Consider the following 27,810-nt stretch of genomic DNA (forward strand, 5'->3'; position numbering starts at 1 on the left):
CTGAGGGCAATTACCAAAAAGAAGCTAGCTTAACATTAGCCCTGCTCATACTTCCCAGTGCTAACCATATTATCTTAATTAAAATGCTGCTATTTCAGAATGTGGTTCAAAGAAGCTGCTGGGTTTTTCTAACCTCTAACTCAATGGTTCCCAACCTTTCTCCTTAGGGCCCCTTCTTCTTGTATCAAAGAAATGCTAAGCCCCCCCAGGACACACTTGGAAAAGCAAGCATCAATTATAAACGTTTGCATTGACAAAATCACAACATAACAGGCCTACAGACACTTGCTCTTGATGAAAGATCTATATGTAAACTATCTGTTATTTCAACAGTGTATTAAAAAAATAATAAAAATGATCTGTTCATTTTCAAGAAAAAAAAATATTTTTAAGTTAACTATCAGGTTAAAAAGTCAATAATTTATGAGAGAAAAAGTATAAATGTTTACTCTGAATGTTGTAAATGTACATGCACCAAAACTAATAATTTTTCAGATTATAAATTCATAAATCCATCCACTGATTTCAGCTTTGTGAATTCTTGACCTAACACTATAATTATAAATTTATAATTTTAAAACCTTCAAATTCTTGAGTTTCTATATCAAAATTTAAGACTTTTTAAACTTGGATCCTTTTCTTTTTTTTCTTGTAAATTTCAGATTTTTTAAACTTTGGAAATTCTTTGTTTTTTTTTTTTTAGATTTATTTTTGGGCCTTTACATGCCTTTATTTGATAGAGGAAGAACAGTTGACAGACTCGGAAACAGGGAAGAGAGTGGGGAGAGACATGCAGTAAAGGGCCTCAAGCCAGATTGCCCGCTTACATGGGTAGCGCCTTAAACCACTCAAGCATTTGCGCACCCCATTCGTAGTTTGTTTGCTTGTAAATACATAGCTTTATAAACTCAAAAATGCCCCCCCCCCACCCCCATAAGTTTCTTTTTCTTGTCCCAAATTGAACATGTCCTCTTTATCCTTGTATCTTTACGTTGGCCCTACAGTATGTTTCTAATAATGTTAAAGAAAATAGGTACAACCAATTTTGACAACGTCAGAGCAGACAGGGTCCCACGTCTCCCCTAAAATATGTGGTGACCCCCCTAGGGGTTCCCGGACCCCTGATAGGGAATCACTGCTCTAAATTCTTATTAATCTGAGTTCATATGTGGTGCTATTAAATGGCTAAAAGCACAAATGCTAAAAAAATCTTTGGGGAGGTTTCATTTTCAGCTGTGGCACTAAGGCTGACAACATATTTGATGATGTTAAGCCTGACTTTAGGCCCAATTTGCATCCCCAAAAATGAAAGTGTGTTGCCTGACTCTAGCCTTGGACAGAACACCCAAAATAGACAGTGAGAGCAAGCAAACCAAATTGTGTAGTGTATATTTCTAAGGATTATATAGGGAAGGAATGACCAGCATGCATTGGTCCACTTGGTGCTTTTCATTTACATGCTTTGAGGTACATCATAAAGCACTAGAAGAGGTTTAAACCTCTCCATCTCTTCACCTGTGCTCCACACAGCCATGGTTTGCCAAGGCCATCCCTTGTACCGGTGCAATGACTTTGACTGACCTTCCTGAACACATGGACACTTTAGCTCTTTTTCTCGGCATCATGACACATCCCGCAATTTCTGATCATCCAGAGCAACACGAAACAAGGCGACCAAAACAAGCGGCTCGGAAAAGCGTAATAAATACTTGCTTATTCACTCCCTCCCCAGTTTCTGAGGATAAGCGTGAGACAAGACGCAAGTGTGCATCTGCTTGTGTGTCAGTGGGATGCCTGTGGTCTCTGACACTGCTGGGGGAGCCTTCTGCAGTTTTTGACAAGTGTGTAGAGCATGTGCGTACACGGTTCAGATCCTTCTCATCTCATTTGCCCCTGGAATGAGATGAATAACCACCCCCCCAACCCGCCCTCCTCTCTGGTATGAATTGCAAAGCTTATATCTCTCTCTCTGCTGGGGCTGGAGGGCAATGGGAGCTGACAACACAATGGCATTGTCTCTGCTGATGGGGAGCCAAAGTCTTGAGGGAAACACTCCCCATTCCAGCCTCTCTGACAATCTCTAAAGAATTGGGTAGAGTGCATCAGGGCTTTTTGGGGTAAATTGAGAGTGTGAGTATGGGATTTAGACATTTGTGCGTGTTATAGTGGTGCTACAGAGCAGTGTAGAGTGTCATTGAGGTGCAAGGGAGAAGGAGAGAGCTGTGCCAACACACTGAGAGGCCACTCAATAATTTAGAAGAGCCGTCTGGTTCAAAGAGTCACTGCCGGCACCTGCCAATCCACCACCTTCACAGCTTTTCTGCTGCTGCTTTTTTGATCCAGCGCTTTTAAAAAGAACACAAATATCACCCATATTTAAATGTTGTCAACAATGATGAGGAAAGCGCACAGATAAAAAAATTCTGTTTATACACGATATTTGCCTGCTTGCTTCCCTTTCGCCATTACGGCTTTGGATATAGTAGAAATCTGAGCATTTCACATGATGCCGCTTTATTTCCTCCACTATCACCCCCTATGTTCAGACAGTGACCTCTGTCTTGCTGTTGGTAGGAAGTCCCTTGTGCTTCGGGTGCATGTGCGGCGAGTGACCGTAGCCCAGCGGTTGCGAGAACAACTCCGGTAGCGTCTCAATGCTGAACTGCCTCTTGTTGGAGTAGGCCTGGCGCCGGCTGTTCTGCTGGTGCAGCGGCTGGTGCTGTTGCTGCTGGATGGGGTGGTGCTGCGGCTGCGCCTGGAGGCCCATGTGGGAGGCCGCAGGGTGCTGGATGTGGCTCTTGCTGGGGTCCCACGCTTTGAAGGCCGAACTGGACGTGAGTGGGTGGGTGTTGGTTTTGGAGATCTTAGGCTTGGGGATTTGGGCGGCGTTGATGGTGATGGCCAGGGGCGCGTGGATGTCGGGCGGTGGGAGGAAGGGCTTGTCTTTTGGATGGAAGTTGATTGGCTGGAAAGTGGGCGGGGACTGTCGGTGGGTGTAGTCTACCATTGGATAGCTCTTGTAGTAGTCTCTTGGAGTCGTGTCTGGATGCGTGGAGGGACAAGAGAAGAAGAAAAAAAAGAGACATGGTTAGTTTACTGCTGAAAATGTCAATCAAAAGGATAATACCTCACTATTTTTCATGGTTTTTTAATTGGTGCTAGTCATCTCACAGTTAGTGAAATGGGGATCACCTGAGTTCAGTGAATGTGTCTCAAGTGACTGTAGTATAAAGACACCTGTGTCTGGATGGTCCAGTCAATAGTTTATCGGTATTCCTGGCTACCATTACACCATGAAGACAAAAGAACACTCCAAGCAACTCAGAGAAAACGTTATGAAAAGAATAAGTCAGGGGATGCATACAAATACATTTTCAAAGCACTCCATAGTTCAGTTAATTCATCATCAAGACATGGAAGGAATATGGCACATATGTAAATCTGTCCAGATCAGGCCTCACAAACTGAGTGACGGTGCCAGAAGGAGACTAGTAAGAGAGGCCACCAAGACACCTATGACTACTCTGAAGGAGTTACAAGCTTCACTAGCTGAGATGGGAGAGACTCTGCATACAAAAACTGTTGCCTGGGTTCTTCAGCAGTCAAAGCTTCATGGGAGAATGGCAAGAGAAAGCCACAGTTGAAGAAAACTCATAGTAAATTCTGACAATTGTTCACCAAAAGGAATGTGGGAGACTCCTTGGTCAAGTGGGAGAACATTCTTTGATCTGATGAGACCAAAATGGGGCTTTCTGGCAAAAAATACTGTGAAGCATGGTGGTGGCAGCATCATGCTGTGGGGATGCTTCCTGGCAGCATCCCCTCATAAGCCTCATAAATGTAGGGAGAAGAAATGATTGTGGCGAAATACGTGAAAACCCTGGACAATCTTATTCAGTCTAAAAAAAACCATCAACAAAACAGTCAACCAAAATGATTTAAACACAGCTAGCCAAAATGCTGAAGTAAGGTACCAACATGCTAGTGTTATGTGGAGATATTTATTGTCTCCATGCTGGCCATTGTAGTTTGGCATGCTAAGACTGGCATTAGCAATAAAATGCTATGCTTGGTGGACACCAAACACTGTTCATCACCATAAACACACCCTCCCCATTATGAAGCACACTGGGAGCAGCATCATGCTGTGGGGATACTTCTTGGCAGCTGGCCCTAGAGGGCTTGTAAAGGTAGAGGGTAAATGAATGTAACATGAAGGCTACTAAAAATAGGAAAATCCTAGAAAACAATCTTTTTCAAGCTGTAGGAGAACTACAGCTTGGGAGAATTTTTTTTTCCAGCAAGCCTATGGCCCGAAGCATACAGCGAGCTCTACATAGAAATGGTCTGAAGACAACAAGGTGAATGTTCTGGAGTGGCCGAGTCACAGTGCAAACCTCAGTCTACAGAGAATTTGTGGCTGGACTTAAAAAGAGCTGTTCCGACTGATTCTCCCTTTCTTTAACACTTTTACTCCACCTTTCCTCAAGGTGTAACATTCAATGGAAAATTGCTAAGAGATCAAATATCAGTCATCAGTGTAGCTCAGTTGATAAAACAGGAACCTATATAGAAAGACCGGTCGCAGGTTTGAATTGTGATCTTGCTGATGTTTGATGCATGGCCCAACATCCTAGTTTCCTTCATCATATTTTCTGTCTTTTCCAGCTCTCCTGTCAATGAAAATACAAGCTTCGATGACAATCTCACTAAATAAATGAAAAATAAATACTGGGAATTAATATATTCTTAAAAAGCCCACATATAAATGTTGTAACTGAGAAAATCATATGTCTGTTTCAAATTTTATGCCTGTTTCAAAAAAGATGGGACCGGATCATGTTTACCATTTCTGTTTCATCTTTGTTTCTCTAAATATATTTCTGTAAGCCTTTTGGGGACTGAGGAGACAATTTTACACAGTGTCCCAACTTTTTTGGAAATTTGGTCTGAAGAATTATGCCATGGATATTTTTTGCTTTCTGGAGGTTATTTAGTCTGGGTAATAGAATTAGTATGTTCAAGAAAACGAAATATAACATGTCTTATTAGTGTTTAAACAGCCATTGGTTAGTACCACATTAACATCCCGCCTTTATCCTTCAATATTTCCACTTAAGAGCTCCTTGCTTATTCAACTGCCTATAAACTTGAATGTGTTTTGATGTGACACACTCCCACCTTTACTCAGCCACACAAACATCTTAACCTGTTTGAGTCACTACAAAACACCAGATTGAAAAACATGTTAGGTAAGCAGCTAAAAATAAAGCCAAATTAAAATGAGCAACACGGCAGCTTGTTCAACATGTTCATTCACAAAGATCTGACTGTTCCTACCATTTATAGCAAAGTTGCAGCGGTCCGCCGACACTGACCTTGAATTAAAAATACAAACAGCACCCCAGAGAAACAAACATGGGGAGAGAAGGTAGATAAGGGATGGTGTTGCAAAAAGTGGGAGATTTGTAGGGCGTAAAAATAGAGTTCAGCGTGTCGAGTCAGATTAGCACAAGCTCCCTGAGTGGAGCTCGACTCTGCTATTCGTTCACCCCCCCACTCTTCCACCAGCTCTATACCACTCTACCCTAGAGACATGAACAACCTTGTTTGTAAAGCTGGTTTTATACATCTTTTTTCCTGAAGAGAACAAAAATAAATTCTGCTCTTGTTCCTTTACTTTTGATCCCTAATCACTCTTAATTATTAGACTTGGTATCTTCTTTAAATCTTAACATCAGTTTTACCTCAATCTAACAGGACAAAGCTGCTATCAGATTGTATCACATGTTTCTACAAAATACACCTGTCTCTGTTTGCTGGTGTCTGATCTCACACAGCTATCAAGAACAAAATGTTAAGTCTAAAGCCTTGTCAGAGGAGTATCTTACAAAGCAATGACATACAATACAGTGTAGTGCTGAGACACCATATGATGCAACACAATGGGATGCCACTCAATGCTAGGCAATACTAAAGGATGCAATGCAATACAATGAAATACAACATAGTTCCATGATGAAGAAAAATTATGCAATACAATTGGGATATGAAACAGTACGTTATGATAAAATACAATGCAATACTATATGTTTAGATATACAATACAATATGATATGATGATACTATGTGAAAAGAGAATGGGTTGCAATACAGATAACAATCCATCCACCCATGTTCCACACCACTTATCCTGGTCGGGTCGTGGCAAGCTGGAGGCTATCCTAGCTGTCAAAGGTCGTAAGGCAGGGTACACCCTGGACTGCCTGCCAGTCAATCACAGGGCTAATATATAGGGACAACCAGGTATGCTCACATTCACACCTATGGGCAATTTAGAGTCACCAATTAACCTAATGAGCATGGTTTTGTTGGAGAAAGCTAGGGTAAAACTTATGCATGCATGGGGAGGACATTCAAACTCTGTACAGAAAGGCTCACAAGAAGGATTCAAACCAGGAACTTTTCTGCTATGAGGCAACAGCACAAACCCTTGTGCCATGTGTAGCCCCACAGTGTTTAATATGATATTACATGATGTTATACAATATGATACATCACAACATGATACAATCTGATGCAACACGGTATGATAGGATAGGATAGCACGGTGCCTATAAATAGTATTCACCCCCTTGGATGTTTGACTGTTTTTATTCATTTTGTAAATCAGTTGTGGTCAATATATTTGGCTTTTTGACCTTAAACACCTATGACTACTTTGAAGGAGTTACAACCTTCAGCAGCTGAGATGGGAGAGACTCTACATCCAACACCTAGTGCCTGAGTTCTTTACCAGTCAAAGCTTTATAGGAGAGTGGCAAAAGAAAACCACTGTTGAAGCCAGCTCAGGTTAAATCAGGACAAGAGTTTATAAAAAGGCATGTGGGAAACTCCATTGTCAAGTGGAAGAAAGTTCTCTGGTCTGACAAGAACAAAATGGTGCTTTTTGGCCATTAGGCAAGACACTATGTCTTGGTGGACACTGCACATCACCACAAACACACCATCCTCACTGTGAAGCATGTGGTGGCAGCATCATGTTGTGGGGAAGCTCAAGGGATTATTTTTCTACGACATAAGAAACATCTGAAAAGTGCCACACCTTTGTGGCACATTGTATATCATTTCACATTATAATAAAGGCAGTTGCTAGAGGGCCACTAACTAGGACTACAGAATTTACCGAGACAATATTTGTCATCAAATTGAGCAAAGAAACTGAGCCTGCCTCTCACAGGTGATGGCGCTGTTGTGTTGTAGTTCAATAAAAGCATGACTTTAGCTTTCGACATTCATCAGTTCTATTTTATTTAATTGGACACAGATCTTATTTTCAGCAATGATCCAAAAACCCATTGAAAAATCACAGCTGAGGGAACCCACGCAACGCTAACTTCCGGGTTTTGCGCCACCCGACTTGAAAAGGGCTGTTCACGCCAGATCCCTGTGCAGCCTGACAGAGCTTGAGCAGTACAGCAATAATGGAGTAAAATTGCAGTGTCAAGATGTGCAAGCCTGACTGAGACCTATCCACACACAATCAGAGCTGTGATTGCAGCCAAAGGTGCAATCGCAGCAGTCACTTTTTTGTTACATTTCATATCTTTAGTTTTTTCTGTTAAGAAAGCCAAATTATATTGACCTCGACTGACATACAAAATCAGTAAAAGGGTAAAAAAAATCCAAGGGGAAATACTTTTATAGTCACAGTACAATTTGATCTAAACATTTTAATTTATCATATTGTCTTTGAAACTTTTTCTTTTTTGGAATGCTTAAGCTTTTTAACTTTCAGCTTTTAGAAAACTAGATCCTCATTCCCAGTCTTGAAATCTCTCTGCTTTCCCTGTCGATATATTTCTAATACACATCACAACAGCTTTAACACTACAACCAGTGTCCTATATGTGTCTCTTCTGCTACAGGAGTGGTTTCATTTTCACACATTTCTGGGAAGTCTCCAGCACTACACCAGTCTGGTAATTGCTTATTGAACACTCCAAATGTGGGTCCATTGTGTAACTCCGGGGTACTTCAGCAGCAGCTTTAGAGGAGCGAAACGGAGACGCCAGTAATCGTTTGCTCCCTCGGGTCAATTCTACAAACTGGTCCAGGGATTAAATGCAATCCTGCTGTGTAACTACAATCATACTGCTAGACTGACTGAATATTTTTCTTGTAACAAAGCAGCCTTTATGAGAGACTTTACTGTTCTGTCTTATTGGAACAACAGAGAATCCATCTGATCATTGTTGTATTGTTAGAACAGAGTTGAGTGGAATGGTTCTGCAAACTGAACTGTTTTGCCTCATTTGCATTCTGCTAGATAGGAGGAAAAGTGTGGAGGATTAGCAATTATTTGAGTGTTTGCACACATGAATGTGTTTGCATATGCATCTGTGGATTTAACATACATATTTGGGCACATGTGTACAGGCAAAGATGTGCCAGGCATCGTGCAACAAAGAACACATTTAACATGCATCTTTGCTCTTTGTAAAGGGAATAAGCTGCTTGAGGTGTCTGAGTTGAATGTGCAGTATCACATGGATTTGGCAGCTTTTAGCAGCTGCCTTAAAGCTGAGTCACATTTTGAAATCATGGTGTTTCTCTGAGCTGCCAAGAACATGTAAGTTTTCTCATGTTTTCTTTTGTCACTTTTAATGTTTGATGGATTTTGTCCCTTTTCCTTCATTTTGGAGTTAAGTCCTTCATCTGAAGCTACCACAGCAGAAAATCTGGCTCACATCTCCTGCCAGGGCAGGGAAATCTGGGACAGCTTTGATACAATGAATTTAACACAGCCCTCCTTCCCTCAACAACTGCTGTTGCCTTCCATTCGAGTGTTCCCACACATGTTGCCAGCAGGAGCACCTGACAGCAGGCTCCTCGGTGACGCCGTTGTGTGCCTTCCTCTCTATTACACAAACTCTCCATCTGCTCCAGCGTTCTCTCTCTTGTTTTTATTTCTTTTCTTCTTTATTTCATTTATTACTAAACATCATCTTCTGTGCTCTATCCAGCAGAAGCAGCCTGAAGCTAGGCCTGTGGGCCCAATCTGGGTCGAGGCAAAACAACCACATGAGTAAGGCCCTTAAAGGCTTATAACGTCTATTTTTCTAAGTTTATTTTTTATACCATGAACTTATGTTTGTGCAGTTGCAGGGAAAAAACATTACATAATCTTTGGGTGCAGATATGCAGTTTTTTCCTTGATAGTTTTATACTTAAACAAACTTTTAGGGCCCTATTGTACACTCAGTGCAAAGCATGTTGTTGTCTAGTGCAGGCGTCTTTTGTTTTTTACACCGCGTTCCAAATTATTATGCAAATTGGATTTTAGTGTCATAAACAGTCAATTTTTTGTTTTTCAATTAAACTCATGGATGGTTTTGTGTCTCAGGGCTGTCCGGATCACTGAAATCAATCTCAGACACCTGTGATAATTATTTTGCCACTTGAACCCGGTTAAAGGAAAACTACTTAAGAGGGACGTTCCACATTATTAAGCGGGCCACAGGTTTCAGCAATATAGGAAAGAAAAAGGATCTCTCTGCTGCCGAAAAATGTCAAATAGTGTAATGCCTTGGATAAGGAATGAAAACATGAGATATTTCCTGAAAACTTAAGCATGATCATTGTGCTGTGAAGAAATTTGTGGCTGATTCAGAGCACAGATGGTTTCATGCAGATAAAGGCATAATGAGGAAGCCTTCTGACTAGGGCCGCAACAAAAGATAATTTTTTATGTCGACTAATCTGGCGATTATTTTTGCGATTGGTCGACTAATCGTGGCTATTTGGCATACTATTTTGGATCCCCGTTTTACCTTGCCTTCTTATGCATGCACACCTGTGAAAACTTAATGGTTTAGCAAATTGACATGACATGTCAAGTTGCTACATCGTCAAGGTTTTTTTTTCCTCCAATATAAAAGTATTGAGCTGATAACTAAAGTAAATTGCACACTAAATAGCGTTACTGAAAAAACCGTTACCCTAACAAATATCAAAGATGGTATTTCGACTGATTAATGTACGGCACCAACATTATAAGTAGGCTACTGGAATTAATCCTCATGCCTGAGGCACAAAGGGCTCAGTAACTAAATGCAAAAGATCTAAAAGATATTCATGCAACTTGCAAACTTGCCCACTTGTGGTATTTTAAGACGCGGCAGCTACAGTGTGTTTACGTTTCAGGTGTTCAGGCCTTGCCGTAGTGCTGCCATGGTACGAGAGTTTGACTTGACACAGTTTGCAGTTGACTTGTTTCGCCAATTTGTTTCCTGTAAAATGTTCCCAAACTTTAGAAGTTTTGGGTCGGCTTTTTGGTGTGTTCTCCGTGCTTTCCGCCATGCTTAACTTCTTCTTCTTAGTTTCTGTGAATAATGTAAACAGTGGGAGCGATACTGCCCCCACCACTTCCTGTAGTGAACTGCAAGTACAGATGAGTCCTTACCGACCGGTACTAGATTTTACCAATATAAAAAACAATAATACGATGCGTCGACACTTGAATTTCCACGGCGACAAATTTTTATAGTTGACACAAACGATTATGTCGACGAATCCTTGCAGCCCTACTTCTGACAGACAAATTCATTGGATTAAGAGAGCAGCTGCTAAACCACCATTACAAAGCAGCAAACAGGTATTTGAAGCTGCTGGTGTCCCTGGAGTCCCACCAACCTCAAGGTGTAGGATCCTCCAGAGGCTTGCAGTGGTGCATGAACCTACTATTCAGCCACCCCTAACCAATGCTCGAAGCAGAAAAGGTTGAAGTGGGCCCACAAATACATTTTCAACCAGTCTTGTTGACTGATGAGTGCTGTGCAACCCTGGATGGTCCAGATGGAGGAGTAGTGGATGGTTGGTGGATGGCCACCATGTCCCAACAAGGCTGCGACGTCAGCAAGGATGTAGGGGAGTCATGTTCTGGGCCGGATTCATGAGGAGAGAGCTGGCAGGCCCCTTTAGGGTCCCTGAAGATGTGAAAATGACCTCAGCAAAGTATATAGAGTTTCTGACTGACTGCTTTTTTCCATGGTACAAAAAGAAGAACCCTGCCTTCTGTAGCAAAATTTTCTTCATGCATGCATGCATGCTGCAAAAAATACCTCTGTGTCATTTGCTGCTATGGGCATAAAAGGAGAGAAACTCATGGTGTGGCCCCCATCCTCTCCTGACCTCAACCCTACTGAGAACCTCTGGAGCATCCTCAAGCTAAAGATCTATGAGGGTGGGAGGTACTGACACGCCAGATGGATGTGTTTCACACATCCATCTGGAAAAGCTTCAATAGGAAATGTTTGAGAAAAGGCAGAGGCTTGAAAAAACTCGGAATGTGATTGGGTGAACGTTCTGTCACATCTCTACGGGCCAGTCAGAGCAACAAAACGTGATGTAGTGGCTATCGAGCTGCACGTGCACAGCTACTGAGGAATAACGTGAAACATGGCGACTATAGACATGTAAGTACTCGACTTTTGTCGTTTTTGAAAAGAAAACAACCCACTGCTGTTCTTTGTTCTTCTTTTAACAAAGAAATGTCAAGTTCTGATAAAACTGGCGCTTTAGCAGCATCCACGCTAATCTCTTCCTCCATAACTGCACCAGCTCTTGCTGCTGCTTGTTTACGTCATGACTTTGCTGTGCCTGAAAGTACTGCTCCTTGTTGCTGATTGGTCCTGTCACTTTCTAACCGGGCCCAGATGGGAGCTTTGCAAGATGGATTCGCCAGTAAAAAACAAGGAGACGGGTGTATCCATGTGCTTTGCAAGGTTAGGTGGGAGGCAGTTCACATCAAAACAGCAGCTCTGGGAGGATATTCTGGCATCCTGCAAAGAAATTCAAGCAGAAACTCTCTAAAACCTCACAAATTCAATGGATGCAAGAATAATGAAGGTGATATCAAAGAAGGGCTCCTATGTTAACATGTAACTTTGCCTGTTTAGATGTTTTTGATTGAAATAGCTTTTGATTTCAGTAAATGTGACCTCATAATGCTGCAAATTCAACAAATGACCATTTTCAGTTCTTTACAGCCTATAAAATGTTTTGAAACGGTTGTGCATAATAATGTGGAACAGTGCATTTTTGGGGTTTTTATTTAAACAAAAAAAAAGGTTACCATTATGAACGTTGTTAAAAAACATTTGAACTATGCTCTAACAGCTGATGACTTGAAAAATATTCTGACATCATTTGCATTAATATTTAGGAAAATAAGAGAAAAATTTCATTTGCATAATCATTTGGAGCACGGTGTATACTTTGACCAATTAAAACCTGGTCTACATTTCCTGCAATCGTATGTTCCTGATACTCTGCCAAAGTGCAAAAACAGGCATATATATCGACTGAGCTTGTTCCAGATACAATTTGCATTCCTTTTGCATAGTTTAATATCCCTCCTTCCTGCTGTCCCTTATCAGCCACATCAGTCCATGCTGCTTTTTAGACTAGAACATACCCATAATGCCATAACCATTTAAGTTAAGTATGCATGTGGTAAAATGGTGGTCATAAACACAAAAAACCATTTGTCAGTGGTTTTTGTGTTTATTTGATAAAGTTTTTAAGTTAATGCTGTTCAACATCAGGACTATGCAATTGCCCTTATATGAGTTTTTTTGTGTTTGTGATCCCTGACTGTGAATTTGCTCTTATATGCTAGTTCAACACTTTTGCACATTGCAGCTTTTTGATGTCCTACACTAAATGAATTATTAAAAAAAGCAGACACCATCGTTTTTGAGCTGCACTGATACCGTAGCGAGAGAGAGAAGTCAGCAGAAATCCAGACTGTCTTATTTGTTATGAAATTTGTAATTCTCATCAGAATTCAAAGTTTTGTTTCATAGTTTCAGCAAAAAAAAAGAAGTGCATCGTATCTTTTAGATATCCACATGGGAAAGGGTAGCTGAGTTGAGAAGGTTAAACTGCTTCAGGTAGTTGTAATTGAACAACTGCCTGCAGCGGCACGTAACATCCTGCAGGAGATCTTCCAAGAGCTCGCTGTTTTCCCCCTCATTTAAGTTTTGGTGTTCTTCATCTCAAAGCCAGGATTTAATAAATCCAACCTCTAAGGCATGTAGTCATAAAAAATGAATCATCTGTCATCATTGTGAAAGCAGAAGTATAAACTAAAAAATTTAGCAACTGCATCACAAAAATATCAGGGCTCTGAGTCTGAAAGTTTTACAAAGTTTAGTCCCAAAACGTGCAGAAATACAAGAAGTGTAAGGAAATATTGGCTTATTTCTGTATGAAGCTTACAGTTGGAAATTAAGAGATCTTTCAAAAGTATTTTTATTTTGTTCTTATTTTATTGATAATGATCCAATGACCAAGCTTGTGTACTTGCTAAACCCAGTACACCTAATATACCAGTTTGATAAAGAATGTAAATACTACTGATTGAAAACAGATATTTAATACTCTCAAGTTTGCGCTCAAGTTTGCATCAGCAATGGAGGCGGCAAACAGAGATATTGTGGATTTAAAATGCATGAAAGAACCTGGTAAATGGAACTGAGTGGTGGGATTAGTAAACAAGGTCAGCGACACAAGATGAAAGCCATGGCCGGACATTAGAAATTGCTACAGATGTGGTGGAGAAAACCACCTGGCCAAAGACTGCAGGTTTGCCAATGAAAAATGTCATAGCTGTGGAAAAGCAGAACACAAAAAGAAAATAGAAAATACTACACAATTTATGGGGGAGAAAAAAGTATGAAAAGAAAGCTATTTCATACAAGAAGAAGGGGCAGATAGTGAGAATCAGGAAGTTTTCACTACTATCATATCATATCAAACCAGACTGTCTTTATTTACCAGGTAAATATCTGCCTTGCTTTCCTGCTTATTCCTCCTCCCCGTGTCCTCTCACTATCTCGCCCCCTAACCTGGAGCGCCTTCATCTCACTGCCAGTCCACCTGTCTTCACTTAATTAAGATAGATACACCAGAGCTGCTTGTGCCAAACCCCTGCTGCTTCACCTGGCACAGGTTTGCTCTTGCACAGTCTTGACCTTTCTGACCTCCCTGCCTTTTTTGTACCAACAGCTTTACTCTATCCATTTCACACTTTATATCTTACTTTCTATAAGGAAAAAAATGTAAATCATTGCACTAAATTGTTCATGGATTATGAAGATTTCCAGCTCGGTCCAGATTCATGCTGTTCCACTGAGCTCATGGTCAGCATTCGACTCTACAGTGCTGCGTGTCCTAGCCATGACTTTGTCCCTGCAGAGAGGATCTCTGGACTCAGTGGTTAGTTAGTTTTTAATTTCTGCCCAGTTAGAAAAAAAAGATCTGCACATGTGAAATGATGAATGGATTATGTGTTCATTAATGCTAATGAATGAATTTAAATGAACAGATTTACACACCTAGGTAAAACAGCAGCCTATATGTGATAACCCTTTAACCACTTTCTTACAGGAAAAGATGCTTTTACTCTTTCTCCAGGCATCGTTGGTAAGAGTCCAGTTATTGTTTAGTCCAATTACCATAAACCTTCAAATAAACGCCCAGCACAACGTAAGGCCCAGTCTCTTTTACTAGCAGGGTGTTCCTGCACATTTCAACAAATGACGGCAGATCTTATTTAGAGACGTTCTTGCATTTAGGGTTGACACTGTGCAGATCATTAATAAAGAGAAAAAGGGTTTCCATCTTTAGTGTGAATTTTCAATGCTATGACATTCTTTGAACAACTCTGGTAAGCTTCAATGCTAAAGTTTTCTTCAAAGTGATATCAGTTAAAATAAAATATGTAAATATGCATAAAAATTCACCCCCCTTAAAGTGACTGGCCTACTGCAACAAAGGTCCAGACAATTGGTGCTAGTAGTCCCAAAATCATTGAAATGGGGATCACCTGAGTGCAGTGAATGTATCACACGTGATTGTTAAAAAAGGAACTATGAGTGGTAAATCTACAGCTGTAATGGATTTAAACATACTGTAGTTTTGTATAGGAATGGAAAACATAACTCTAGTACCACTATAGGAGGTGGTGCTTCACAACAAAGCCTCCATATTTGACTTTTTCCTCAATGTCTCATTCACTTCCCTCTCTCTGTCTGATAGCTGTGATGGGTGGTCTCAGCTTTCTTTGCATATTGTGTCACAAAACAGCAGCACACGGTCATGTGTCAACCTGTCGACCGTCATAATCGTCACTGTGTCCTTGTCTGTCTGTATTGATCAGATGATTGATGGCATGTTTGTGTCCATGTACATCCATATGACCTTAGTCCTTTATTGTGCCTATAGGTAGAAAGATGTACAGTAATATTTCTCTCTGTATGTATTTATGCTTCTCTTGGTGTATAGGAGAAAAATATAGTAAAGGGCTATGACGCAAAATTTGGGCCTGAATAAGCCCCTTGAAACTGCTTGTTTGGACTCACCACCCACCAATGCCTTACTCATTGTTTACACGTTTGTACAGTATGTGCATTTTGGAATCTTCCATGCCTTTGGCTATATTCAGTACTCGTAATATGGATGTACAAGAAGTTGTGAGGTATAGAGGGCTCCTATTTATTACTTTCCTGTGACACCACACACATATGAAACCCCCCTGGCAGAAAGAACTGCTCTGTAAGACCGTACACTATGAAGGAGTTGACTGTCTTGGATGCCGCCTATTAATCTGACACACCAGATAGTCTGCTCCATATATCCACTGTATAGAATATACTTCATGTTCATCTGGGAAACCTCCCATACAAAGTGTTTGGAAAGGGCAAGACTTTTCAAAAAAAAAAAAAAAATCTCAGAAGGTAACTGGACAAACGTTTTGTCTGTCCCATTCAACACGGGCCAATCAGAGCGATGAGGCAAAATGAGGTAATAGGCATGCACAGCTTCCAGCAGCATGAGCTCAGCAGATCTGCATCAGCAGATAGGCTACTTAAACAGCAGAGCTAATAGGTGGATAAAACTCATGCAGAGGCTAGTGGGGACTCATGAGAAATGCAAAAACATGTTTGCTCCTCAAAAATTGTGTCTGAGTCAAATTTGGTTTTATTTACAGGTAAAAAAAAACAAAAAAACGTCTCACAATTACTGAAATGGGGATTACCCGACCGCAGTAAATGTGTCTCAAGTAATTGTAGCGTAAGGACACCTGTGTCTGGAAGGTCCAGTCACTGGTTCATCAGCATTCCTGGCTACCATTACACCATGAAGACAAAAGAACACTCCAAGAAAATCAGTAAAAATGTTGTTAAAAAGAATAAGTCAGAGGATGGATACTAAACATTTTTAAGGGACTGAACATCCCCTGGAGTTCAGTTAAATCCATCATCAAGAAATAGAAGGCACATGTGTAAATCTGCTAAGATCAGGCTGTCCTCACAAACTGAGTGTAAGAAGGAGTAACAAGCAGCTGAGATGGGAGAGACTCTGCATTCAACTGTCACCTAGGTTCTTCAGCAGTCAAAGCTTTATGGGAGAGCAGTAAAAGAAAGCCCCATTTGAAAAAAACTCAGATTAAATCTGGACAAAAGTTCACCTAAAGGCATGTGGAAGACTCCACGGTCAAGTGGGAGAAAGTTCTTGGGTCTGATGAGACCAAAATGGTGCTTTTTGGCCATCAGACAAGGCGCTATGTTTGGTGGAAACTAAACATATCACTACAGACACACCATTTCAATTGTGAAGCACAGTGGTGGCAGCATCATGCTGTGGGGATGCTTCTTGGCAGCCGACCCTGGTAGGCTAAAAGTAGAGGGTAAAATAAATGCAGCAAAATGAAGGAAAATCATGAAGGACAGTCTACACTCCAAGACAATCTAAGGCCTCACTTATTTCACTTATTTCACATTACATATCTTTATTTAACTCACATTACTTCATAGAAATTTGTTTTTACTTTGACATCAATGAGATTTTTTGGGGTAAATTTTCTTCTCCAAAAAAGCCAGATGATATTGACCATGATTGATTTGTAAAATCAGTCAAAGGGTAAAACATCCAAGAAGGAGAACACTTTTTGCACCAAATATGTTCATGAGAGCAACACAAGGAAAACTCATTATTTTATTCTGACTTTTAAAATTTGTCTCTGACTTTGAAACCACTTTTGTCTTTGAGGCTTCCACACTATAATTTGTTTCTCCGATGACCACTTTGGTGTTGCAGCTTTATTTAACAAATCAGCATGGAGAAGCACAAACTTTTCCCATTAATCTGATAAATAAATAGCTGCAATGTTTTGAAGAGTTGTATCCCATTAACATATTCACACCAGTGGAAGAAATATGGGCTGCTGGGTGCCTAAAATGGTCCCATCATCAACATCATAGCTGTGGTAATCTCATACAATATGAATAAATAAAAAAATAAATCAGCCACAGCGGCATAAATCATGAATCAGCATGATTGGATGAGAGTCAGACTCATAACAAATTCATTATTCTAATGGGTGCTTGCTCTCTTTTAACCCATTTACCACTCACATGTAGAATCCATCACCATCTCAGTGGTTCAGGTTTGTTTACACTGTGCAGCATTTAGCCTCACTTAACTCTGCACAGCTAGCATGCGTTCTTTATCTGCCGTGTTACATCACATCACTATTTTATATCTATAATTAACTGCTCTGACGTGATTACAGCCAGTGGTTACAAAGGTGTGTTTGTGTGTAATCATACTCACCAACTGCCTTGAGGGACGTGTACTTGTTGAAGCCAATTCCCAGGTTGTTATGAGGGTGAGACAAGGCCATAGCAGGACCCAGGGGAGACAAGGCTGCGTTGTTCAAATGGTTGTGATCTAAAAGGGAGAGAAAGAGGAACAGAATTATCTAAAGGTGAAAACCCAGGGAAGAAATCTAAAATTGGAGGATGATATTTCTTTCATGTATCATGAGAAAAATATAAACATCACACCATTAAAAGCCTTCTAGAAATGTAGTGCGTCATGGTCTTATTTAAGGTAATTTTGCAACCTTTGTATTTCTAAACACATTGGTCTTATATTTAATTCAGAATATGATGTAACACATTAGCTTATTTAGGGAAAATGAAAATAATGATTAGCAGAGGCTGGCATTTTAAAAGCTCCTATTACGTAATGTTTCTGCTTAAAATTAATGTATTCACGAAACCTTTTAGATATGCAGGTTGAGGGGGCAGTGGCAATAAGCCTCCCAGCTAACAAGCAAAATAAAAACACAAACCTATGATATCTGAATGACATTTAAAAAAATATTGAACATCAGCCAAACTAGAAGTGACATGGACTGAACAACATTATCTAATTTTCACAAACACATTTAGCCAAGCATCCTCTTAAATTATGGGCTAATACCATATTCACAAAGAGGGATTTTTCAATGTTAAGGATTAGAAAGCTGTATTTGGGTTGGCTCCTTTCAGAGCTAAATGCTTGAAATCTGACAAATAATAATGTAATTTCCTCCTGCTTTTTCAAAAACTGGGAAAGACAGCTGATTTTGAAAGTCTGGAGGGACTTTGAGCGAAACTGAAAGGTAAAACAAGTGACTAATCATTTCTACTCTCAGACATGGCTACTTAGCTTAGCTTAAATCAACCTGACATGCCCCATAGACTGTTTACAGGACATATTTCACACTTAACTGGGAAAGTTCCCATACAAAGCATTTGGGAAGGGCAGGACTTTTCAAAACGTCCTCAGAAGGTGATTGGAAGGGCTTGATTACCAGCAAATCAGTGCAAAAAGACAAAATCTGTAACCTGAGAGCGACAGACAGGTGCTGCAAAAACTTGTACCGAGGCCAGTTTGGCCATGGGAAGCTTTCAGTGTGGCTCATTGCGCTTTATTTAATAAAACAATGTGGTCCAGCTCTGACAAAACTGCTGCTATAAGTTCATCAGAGCTCAATGCTACACTGGCAGCAGCCATTGCTGCACTCTCCCAGTATGGAGGGAAAACCAACCTCACTGACAAACTGATCAAAAACATGCAAAACTGTTGTGTGGTCCATCAGGATGACATCTTCAAGCCCCATGATCAGATGACTTTAAGCAGTACAATGCCATCACTGCTCTGGACATGGACACCATGATATGTACGTTCTATGCATGGTTGGAGAAATCTCATGGCGTTGATTACACCCTGGATACTGAGATCGTCCCGAAGTCTGACACTAAGGAGGAGACTCACATCCTTATTTTGAAGGCTCTCTGCTTTAAACCTACCAACCTTGGATCAACATGCCGAACCAACGTTACTTTATTTCCATCGCGTACGAAAAGTGCAAAAAGAGGAGGTGCTCCAGGAACTACAAAGTGCCAGATCTACCCAACCTGTTCGATGGCCCAGTCTGGCCCATGTATTTGAAATGCAAGAACATTTCCTTTAGTGACTGCCTCATTCTCCTCAAATGGCACTGATTGGTTAGGTCCATTTTCAGACCTGAAACAACCTGCCTGATGAAGATATGGGATCTGGCCAGTCCATCTGCTTTGCAAGTTTGAGCTTAAATTACAGAGCCTGTAATATAATTTTGCTTTTTTGACCCCCCCCCCCCGAAAAAAACAAACAAACAGAAAATCCTTTCAATGTCAAAGTGAACAGATTTCTACAAAGTAATGTAAATTAAACAAAATATGTGATTGCATAAATATTCACTACCTTCAAAGTGACCTAATACAACAGAGTTCTTCACTGGTAAAAGCTTTATGGGAGAGTGGTAGAGACAAACCCACTGTTGAAGTAAACTCAGAGTAAATCTGGACTAGAGTTCACCTAAAGGCATGTGAGAGACTCTGTTATCAAGTGGGAGAAAGTTATTTGGACTAATGAGATCAAAATGCTGCTTCTAGGCCATCAGATAAAGTGTTTGGCGGACGCAGCAAACTGCACATCACCATCCTCACTCTGAGTGGCAGCATCATGCTGTGGGGGTGCTTCATGGCAATATATAAGAAAATCCTGGAAGGCAATCTTAATCAGTCTGCAAAAGAAGTACAGCTTGGGAGAAGATTTATTTTCCAGCAAGACAATGACCCGATATAACACAGACAGATTTATTTGTTTATTTAGTTGATGATAAACGGAAAGGCATTAAAATGATAAATGCTCTGCAGATAGTCTCAATCTAAAGCCAGAACAAAGCAGTCGACTATAATATCACTGTGAGCTCACCACCCAGAGCTTGACATTTCAGGAAGATGGCCACCATGTTAATATGCTAATGGTCTTATTTTGTGGGACAGCAGTGACAACAAAATCATAACTCTACAACCACCAAGCAAGATAAAGGAACAAGTTCGTCTCACTTAAAAGTCACTTTCAGAGTCTTAATCTGGTTTCTACAGGATTAGACCAGACACTTTCCCTCTACCCACACACATATGCATAAACAAGTGCTCAGCCCGCCACCCGCCACCACCAGCCCCATGATGACTGAGACGCATCAATGAGAATGAAGCGAGGGGGAAACGGGAGAGTGAGGCGAAAAGAGCGCGAGAGGCAGGGAAAAGGCTGGAGAGCGAGAGATGTGACACTAGCGCTGAGTGATTGAATTAGAAATAGAACTTCACTTCCCCGTGTAATTGATATGCAGTGATGTCATGCTGTGTGCGACGTGGAGCGTGGGGAAGCACAATGTAGTAATTTTATGGCTGTGTGTGGGTAAAATAGAGGACTGCCATAGTTCTAAGTGAACTGCTGGAAAGCCTTCATGAAGACCTTAAAGTAGAAATTTAAAGGTGCTCACGATAAACAAAACATCAAAACCTGCAGCTAAGCATTAAGGATCTATTGAGCTGTTACTTAACAGTTGAAGAAAAGGCTTTCGCTCTTTAAGTGGCCTACATTTGAGTGCTGTGTTCTTCTAGTAGGCCCACAACAGTGGAAATAATGAGGCAGACACAGAGAGAGATGGAATGAAAAAGCAGAAAGACAGAGAGAGGGAGAGTTGAAGGCAGAGATGGACAGTGGGGGAAAAAATCAACTAATTGATGGAAAGATCCCTGGCTGGTCTCCAGTATGACCACAGGGCTGTTCCTGGCCACCAGAGCGCCAAGAGAGAGAGAGAGACAGACACAGAGAGAAAATACTGTAGTAATGTGAGGAGCATTTGTTGTAATTTGCTCTTTGCTGATTTATAATGGAGAGTAAGACTACTGAATCTGCAAGAGAATCCAATGTATCTTAAGGCATTTTTACACCTCTGGTTTATTTGATCTGGTCTGAATCATGGACCAATTTATTACATTGTGACACAGAGGTTACTTTAGGTTACTAAGCCACTTCTAAGGCCTTAGGATTCCAATTATCCATGGTGAGAGCCATTGTCCACAAAGGGAGAAGACTTGAAAGAGTGGTTAATGTTACCAGAATTGGTCAGTGTTAAAAATACTCCAAGAGTGCATTGATAACATAACATGGATAAATAATTCTACCTGCATCCGCTGTGAACACAACATAAGGCTTTGGGGGCTCAAGCAAACCATGGTGAGAGCCATTATCCACAAATAGGAAAACTTGGGACACTAGTGAACCTTCCCAGGAGTGGCCAGCCTACTAAAATTACTCCATGAGCACATCAACGACTCATCTAGGAGGTCCCAAAAGAACCCAGAACAACATCTACAGACCTGCAGGCCTCATTTGACTCAGGTATGGTCAGTGTTCATGATTCAACAATAAGAAAGAGAGTGGGCAAAAATGGCAGCCATGGGAGCATTCCAAGGCAAAAGTCTTCATGATGCCCAAGACTTTTGATGATGAAACAAAAGTTGAACTTTGGGAAGGTGTCCATCCTGTTGAATCTGGTGTAAAACTTGCAGTATTTCATCAAAATAACATCATACTAACAGTCAGACATGGTGGTGGTAGTGTGATGGTCTGGGGCCACTTTGCTGCTTCAGGATCTGGATGACTTGCCGTAAGTAATGGAACCGTGCATTCTGTTGTCTACAAGAAAATCCTGTAGGAGAATGCCCAGCCATCACTTTGAGACCTCAAGCTCAAGTGGGCTTGGGTTATGCAGCAGGACAATGATCTGAAACATGGCAGCAAGTCCATCCCTGAGTGGCTTAAAAATATAATGAAGGTTTTGGAGTGGCAAAGTTCAGACTAGAGTCTGACTGAGATGCCTTGGCATGACCTGAAACAGGCCGTTCTTGTTTGAAAACCATCATGTGTGGATGAATTAAAATAATTCTGTAAAGAAGAATGGGCCAAAATTCCTCCACAGTAATGTGAAAGACTCAGTGCCAGTTACCGCAAACACTTGCTTGCAGTTGATGATGCCAAGGTTGGCACACACAGATTCAAGATTCAAGAAATTTATTTGCCATTTGTGCACACACAAAAGTCCATACACATTGGAATTATTGTGCAGGGCTCTCAGGGGTTCAAGTATAAAAACAGATTAAAAGTGCATTTGCAGGAAACCTGCCCATTCAAAAGTATACACATTCAGCACATCAAACATCACACAGCACATCAAACCTGACGTTAAAAAAATAGCAGCAGTGAGGCATACAACTAACACTAGTAATAAATATTAAATATTGCACATTAAAGAAGAGCAATATAGAAAGCTTAATTATCTTTACTATACTCTGGCCATCAGTCTCATTGTGGTGGGATAGAAACTGTTATGAAAACGTGTGGTGTTAGTCCTGATGCTGTCTGCTCGTCTATGTCTCAGATTGTAAGAGCAGTGCTTATGTTTGAACAGAGAGTGAGCCGAGTGGCTCAGGTCTTTCATGATCCTTCCTGCACGTTTCTGGCAGCACTGTGTGAGGTTTAGGGGGAGAATACTTTTTCACATAGGGACAGACAGATTTGGATGGCTTATTTTCCATAATAAATAAAATCATATTTTAAAAACTGCACCTTGTATTTACTTGGGTTATCTTTGTCCAGTATTAAATTTGTTTGTTGTGTTCATCACCTTTGTAATATTTCTCACACAGATAGCAGCCTGATGAGAGGAAGGGAAAAAAAGACACTTTTGCAAAATTCTTTGAGCTCCTTCAGGTCTGCCTGTGAATTTTAACACATTGTCGTCTGGCTATGGTAGCTGGTTTATTCCAAAAAGCACAGTGCTACCTTTCATTGGGTTGGATTGAGGTTGATGTGTGTTGTCACAAATGAACCCCACCAGAGTCCAAATAAAACTTGACTGAGACCTGGCTTCCCAAGTCGTCTGGGTCTAGGTGTTTGGTCTGCACCATTTTGGTGGGCAGCTTTCACACCAGCGCAGGCTATCTTCGCAAATGAACTCAAGTCCATGAAACACGAACCACAAGGCAAGGTGTGAAAGCATCCTGAGCCTTTATGTCATGTTCCCTGTTCAGAGTTGACCCCAGGAAGCTGCAGAGACACAATGGCAGACTTTCAAAAACCATAACTCAGTCAGGAACTGCCTCGTCATGCATTTAACCATTTCATTGCAAAATTGATATACAGATTTACTTGGTGGAGAAGGCTAATGCTTTGACTTTCCAGGGAGCGCATGGTTAGACACCCCCATATGGATAGATACATTTATGACAATGTGTATTGACTACATTAAAATTAGTTCAAAAGCAATTAATCCAAAGTAGAAGGAATCTGACCATACAGTATGGGTGCAACAAGCTTTTTGCTATAAAGGAGGAGGCTGGGGTGGAGGAGGGTAAGCTTTGCCAGCAGCATGGTGGTGCATCAGCATTAATGCAAGCAGAAGTGAGAAGTACGTCATATTTGAGTACATCACAGAGTTGAGAGAAAGAGCTGTGATTGGCTGTGGCCGGGGGAGATGATAATTTGGATCAGCTGATCACAGCTGGGCGTATAACTAGCGTGTCCTACATGAGCTAACGCTAGGCTTCATTTCAAGTACCAATGAAAAAAAAAGTTTGCTAAAAAATACTTCAAAGACATGAGAACCAGAAGAGCTGCCCTTGGTCAGAACAGTGAGGGGAATAGAAGTGGTGCATTGAGGGACGGTGGAGGTAAGTTGTTTTTACCTGAGTGGCCGGTGCTAAAGTGCAACATCTGTTTGACATCTGCTTTGAAAGTTGTACTTTAAAGTAAGCTACAACCAGTTTTTTAAAACGAAATTAAAACCCATCTGCCTACCAGGAAGTTAGCTAGATAAACTTCGGTTGAAAAAAAGTGAAAGAGGCTAAAATTCACTATAAAGTTGAGGGAAACAAGAGTATGACGGGCTTGTCAACTAGAATGGCAACTTTAAAAGGCCTTGTTCAGACTTTGAAAGCACCTCTTTGCTTGATCTTTTCTGGAATTTCTCCTTCAACAGAGAAGACGTATTTGCATTTTAAGATGTCATGTTCATTTTATGAGATGCCAGGTCACCAGCCTGTTTTATGTGTAATTCAGGAGGCTTCCCGCCCGCCTTAGTCACTTTGGCACTATTCCTACCACCATATTGTCAGAGCGAGAGAGAGCAGATTGAAAGAGAATAAATTCCTCCCTGTGTTCTGTATTCTTGAATAAATTCTCACTGAATGTCCTACATTTTCCCTGTGTATGTGCTCATGAGTGTGCGCTTGTGCTTTGAAGTGCTATAGTATGAAGGCCTCAGAGGAGAAGCACTCATAAGAATTCAAATTTATGTTTATTAAAGAGGAGCGGAGACGGAAATGAGGACTTACAGTGAGCGATATTCACAATGGAAGCCGTGGGAGCGGGAATAAAAGCTGCATGGACATGTTTTAGAGCAAATTATTTAAGGTGTGATGTGACCTGCATGATTTATGCGTGCATCAGCGACTTCTGTGTGAGCTGCATGAATACTTTCTATTTCATGTGCATGCCTTCCAACCAGCATGCATTTGGTTTTTGTTTTGTATTTATGTTCTCGCAAGTGTACTGTGTGTGCAGGCAGGCAGGCAGGCAGCAGAGCACCGCTGGGTGATGGCCTAATTCAACAGGGCTCAACATCAAAGAGGCAGACTGCTGCAAGTGCTTCAGCCAGCCTTACTCTGACATGACTACTGTCACACACACAAACAGAGACAGAGAGATGGAAAGAGGAAGAAAGGCAAATAGATTCAAGACAGATGGCACGGTGTGGGTAGCAAGGAAAGGAGAAAAGCAGGAGGGTCCTGTGTCGTTTAATGAATACTGCATTTAACTAACAGGGGCACGAGTGTGAGTCCTCGGGCTCGCTCACACGCAGGCTAAAATAAAAGCTCTTAGGCTACTGTAAGGCACAAACAGGCAAGTGGTGTAGATGTCACATCATTTTATGTAAGTGAATGAGCAAAGAAGAGGCTCAATCTCATTAAGTTAGAGATTGAAGATCATAATTTGGAGCATTTAGTTACTTTGGATTCAGCCACTCTAGATAGCTACTGTAGGTACAACTCATATTTTACTCTTACAGTGCCTGTAAAAAATATTCAACCCCTTGGATATGTAATCCTTTTATTTTTGGTTGATATAATTTGGCTTTTAGACAAAAAAAAGAGTCCTCTTTAATGTCAAAGTGAGAACGGATTTTTCCAAAGTAATGCCAATTAGATAAAAATATGTCAGGTAACAGAGGTGGTTGCATAATTCAGGGGTTCTCAACCTTTTCAGCTCACCACCCCCAAAATTAAGGTGCCAGAGACAGAGGAACCACCTGAAGGTGGTTGAACACAGCCATGCACAATCAAGAATAGTCATGTGCAAACAAGGGGGTATAAATGGGAGAACTTCCCGGGGCCCAGCCAAACTCTTTTCTATTTTCCAGCAAGACAATGACCTAAATCAAACAGCGAAAGCTACACAGAAATGGTTTAAAAATAACAAGGTGAATGTTCTAGACTGGCCGAGTCAAAGCCCAGACTTTGATCCAATAGAGACTTTGTGGCTGGTCTTGAAAAGGCTGCTCACGCCTGATCCCAGTGCATCCTGACAGGTTAGGTTTGCAAAGAAAAATGGAGTAAAACTGCAGAGTCCAGATGTGCAAGCCCAACTGGGACCTATCCACACAGACTCAGTGCTGTGATTGCAGCCAAAGGTGCATCTACTAAATACTGACTTGAAGGGCATGAATATTTATGCAGTCACTTATCTTACATCACAGATTTCTAATTGATTGAGGTTACTTTGTGGTGTCAGAAGTCACTTACATTATCTAAGTCAATATCTTAAAGCATTTTATTCAGCGTCTTCCACATAAAGAAAAAATACACAGGAATAAGTCTGACAACAGTGCATCCTTTGCATGTGAAAGCTCTCAGTGGGTGGCATGTGTGTGACATATGGGCCTCCTTCAGTAAAATCTGTGCAGGGAAAAACATGCAAACATTTGTTTGAGGTGTGCTAAAGTACATCATGCTGTGGTCCCTCTAAATCACGCAAACAACACATCCATATAGGATGAGCAGATGCTGAGTCGCTGCACTCTCTCTCATCTCATCCCTTTAATCATCCTTTTTTCTCTCCATGTCTTTTTTCCTCTGCCTTCCTCCTTGTGTCCTCTTTTTGTTGTCACATTACTAATCACGTCTCTTCCTGTAACTGTCTTTCCTCTTCTCTCCATCCTTTTCTCTCTCTTGGTCTCTGGCTTTTTCCCTATACCTCCTGTTTTTATTCTCTCACAGTTAAAGTGTGAAACAAGCCATCTGTTGCCTTGTAATCAAAGCAACGTGTAATGTATGTGTAGGCCCAGCGTGTATGTGTATGTGTATGTGGAGGAAATCATCCACCCTTCCTTTTTTAAGTCTTATTTTCTCCACCCAGCTCTCAGTTGAAGTTAATAAATGTTAGAATACAAGTCTGGTGTATGTGTGGTCTATTTTATAATCAGCAAGAATCAAAGGGCAGTCAAAAAAATATAGCTGGCAAATATTTCATCGGATTTCAACACTTAACACTGTGTGAAGCTGTAACCTCAATTGCTGAGAAATGAACTCAAACGTGTAAAGGTGCCAAAAACTGCAGTTCCAAGAGCGTCCACTTGAGGCTGGCTCCGAATGTGAGCCAAACTCTGTTAGGGCTCATATTCAAATGCCCTACTTCACAGCCAAATCTGACATGTTTGCAGCCTCGCACAAGAAAAGTTTTGGTCTTTTTAGTTTAAGATTTATTCAGGTCACCAAGTGAATTCAATAAGACTTAAAGTTTTTTATATTTTGGGTGAGATGTTGCTTTTAAGACAGATGTGTGCTTGCTGTCTGGCCCCTATTTTGACATACGTACTGTGTTAAAAGCACAGTGAGCAAAGAAATTTTGGGTGTTATTCTAAAAGGTTAGAATCCTGACCTACAAAACCTGATTACAAAATGTTTCATAGTCTGCTTACATGAAAAAGGCTTGTCCTTCATGAAAACATTCCAACATAGCAAGCATAGCTTTTGTAGCTCTGTTAGCCGTGTAAGCTATGTAGATAATAGAGCTATGTAGTTATGTACATAACCAAGCTAAAGTCAAGCACACATAAAAGCCACAAGAGCTAAGTATCTACATTACTTATGAGGCAACATGAGCATTATTTGCATTCACTAAAGCTCATGTTACTGAAGTTTTCTTAGCAAAAGATAATGCAACTAACATAGCTTAAGCTACATAAGCTAAGTATCTATGTTATGTGTAGTTGAATTAGCTTTAGCTACATTTACTAAAGCTCATGTTGCTCACGTTAACTTAGCTATAGATAACATTGCTGCATAGCAAAGGTAGTTAACATAGCTAAAGCCATGCACATGTAATGCTATATAAGATAAGTATCTACGTTATCAACATAGCTTAATTAGCTTAAGCTACGTTTGTTAAAGATCACATCACTAAAGCTAACTCAGCTACACTGGCTTACATAGCAACATTAATTATGTAGCTAGCGTA

At 40.7% G+C, this 27,810-nt stretch overlaps 1 protein-coding gene across 1 annotated transcript in view; it reads right to left on the reverse strand.

Annotated features, from left to right (window-relative positions):
• Positions 1–2,542: 2,542 nt before the first annotated feature.
• The window catches only part of LOC121529565 (protein shisa-8-like), a 177,165-nt gene continuing 151,897 nt past the window's right edge, over positions 2,543–27,810 (reverse strand). The window contains exons 4-5 of the mRNA XM_041817503.1: positions 17,683–17,799; positions 2,543–3,042 (exon numbers count right to left, since the gene is read on the reverse strand). Coding sequence (XP_041673437.1) covers positions 2,543–3,042; positions 17,683–17,799 — 617 coding nt within the window. The remainder of the gene's footprint in view (positions 3,043–17,682; positions 17,800–27,810) is intronic.

This window comes from Cheilinus undulatus, linkage group 21 (genome assembly GCF_018320785.1).
Source record: "Cheilinus undulatus linkage group 21, ASM1832078v1, whole genome shotgun sequence".
NCBI lineage: Eukaryota > Metazoa > Chordata > Actinopteri > Labriformes > Labridae > Cheilinus > Cheilinus undulatus.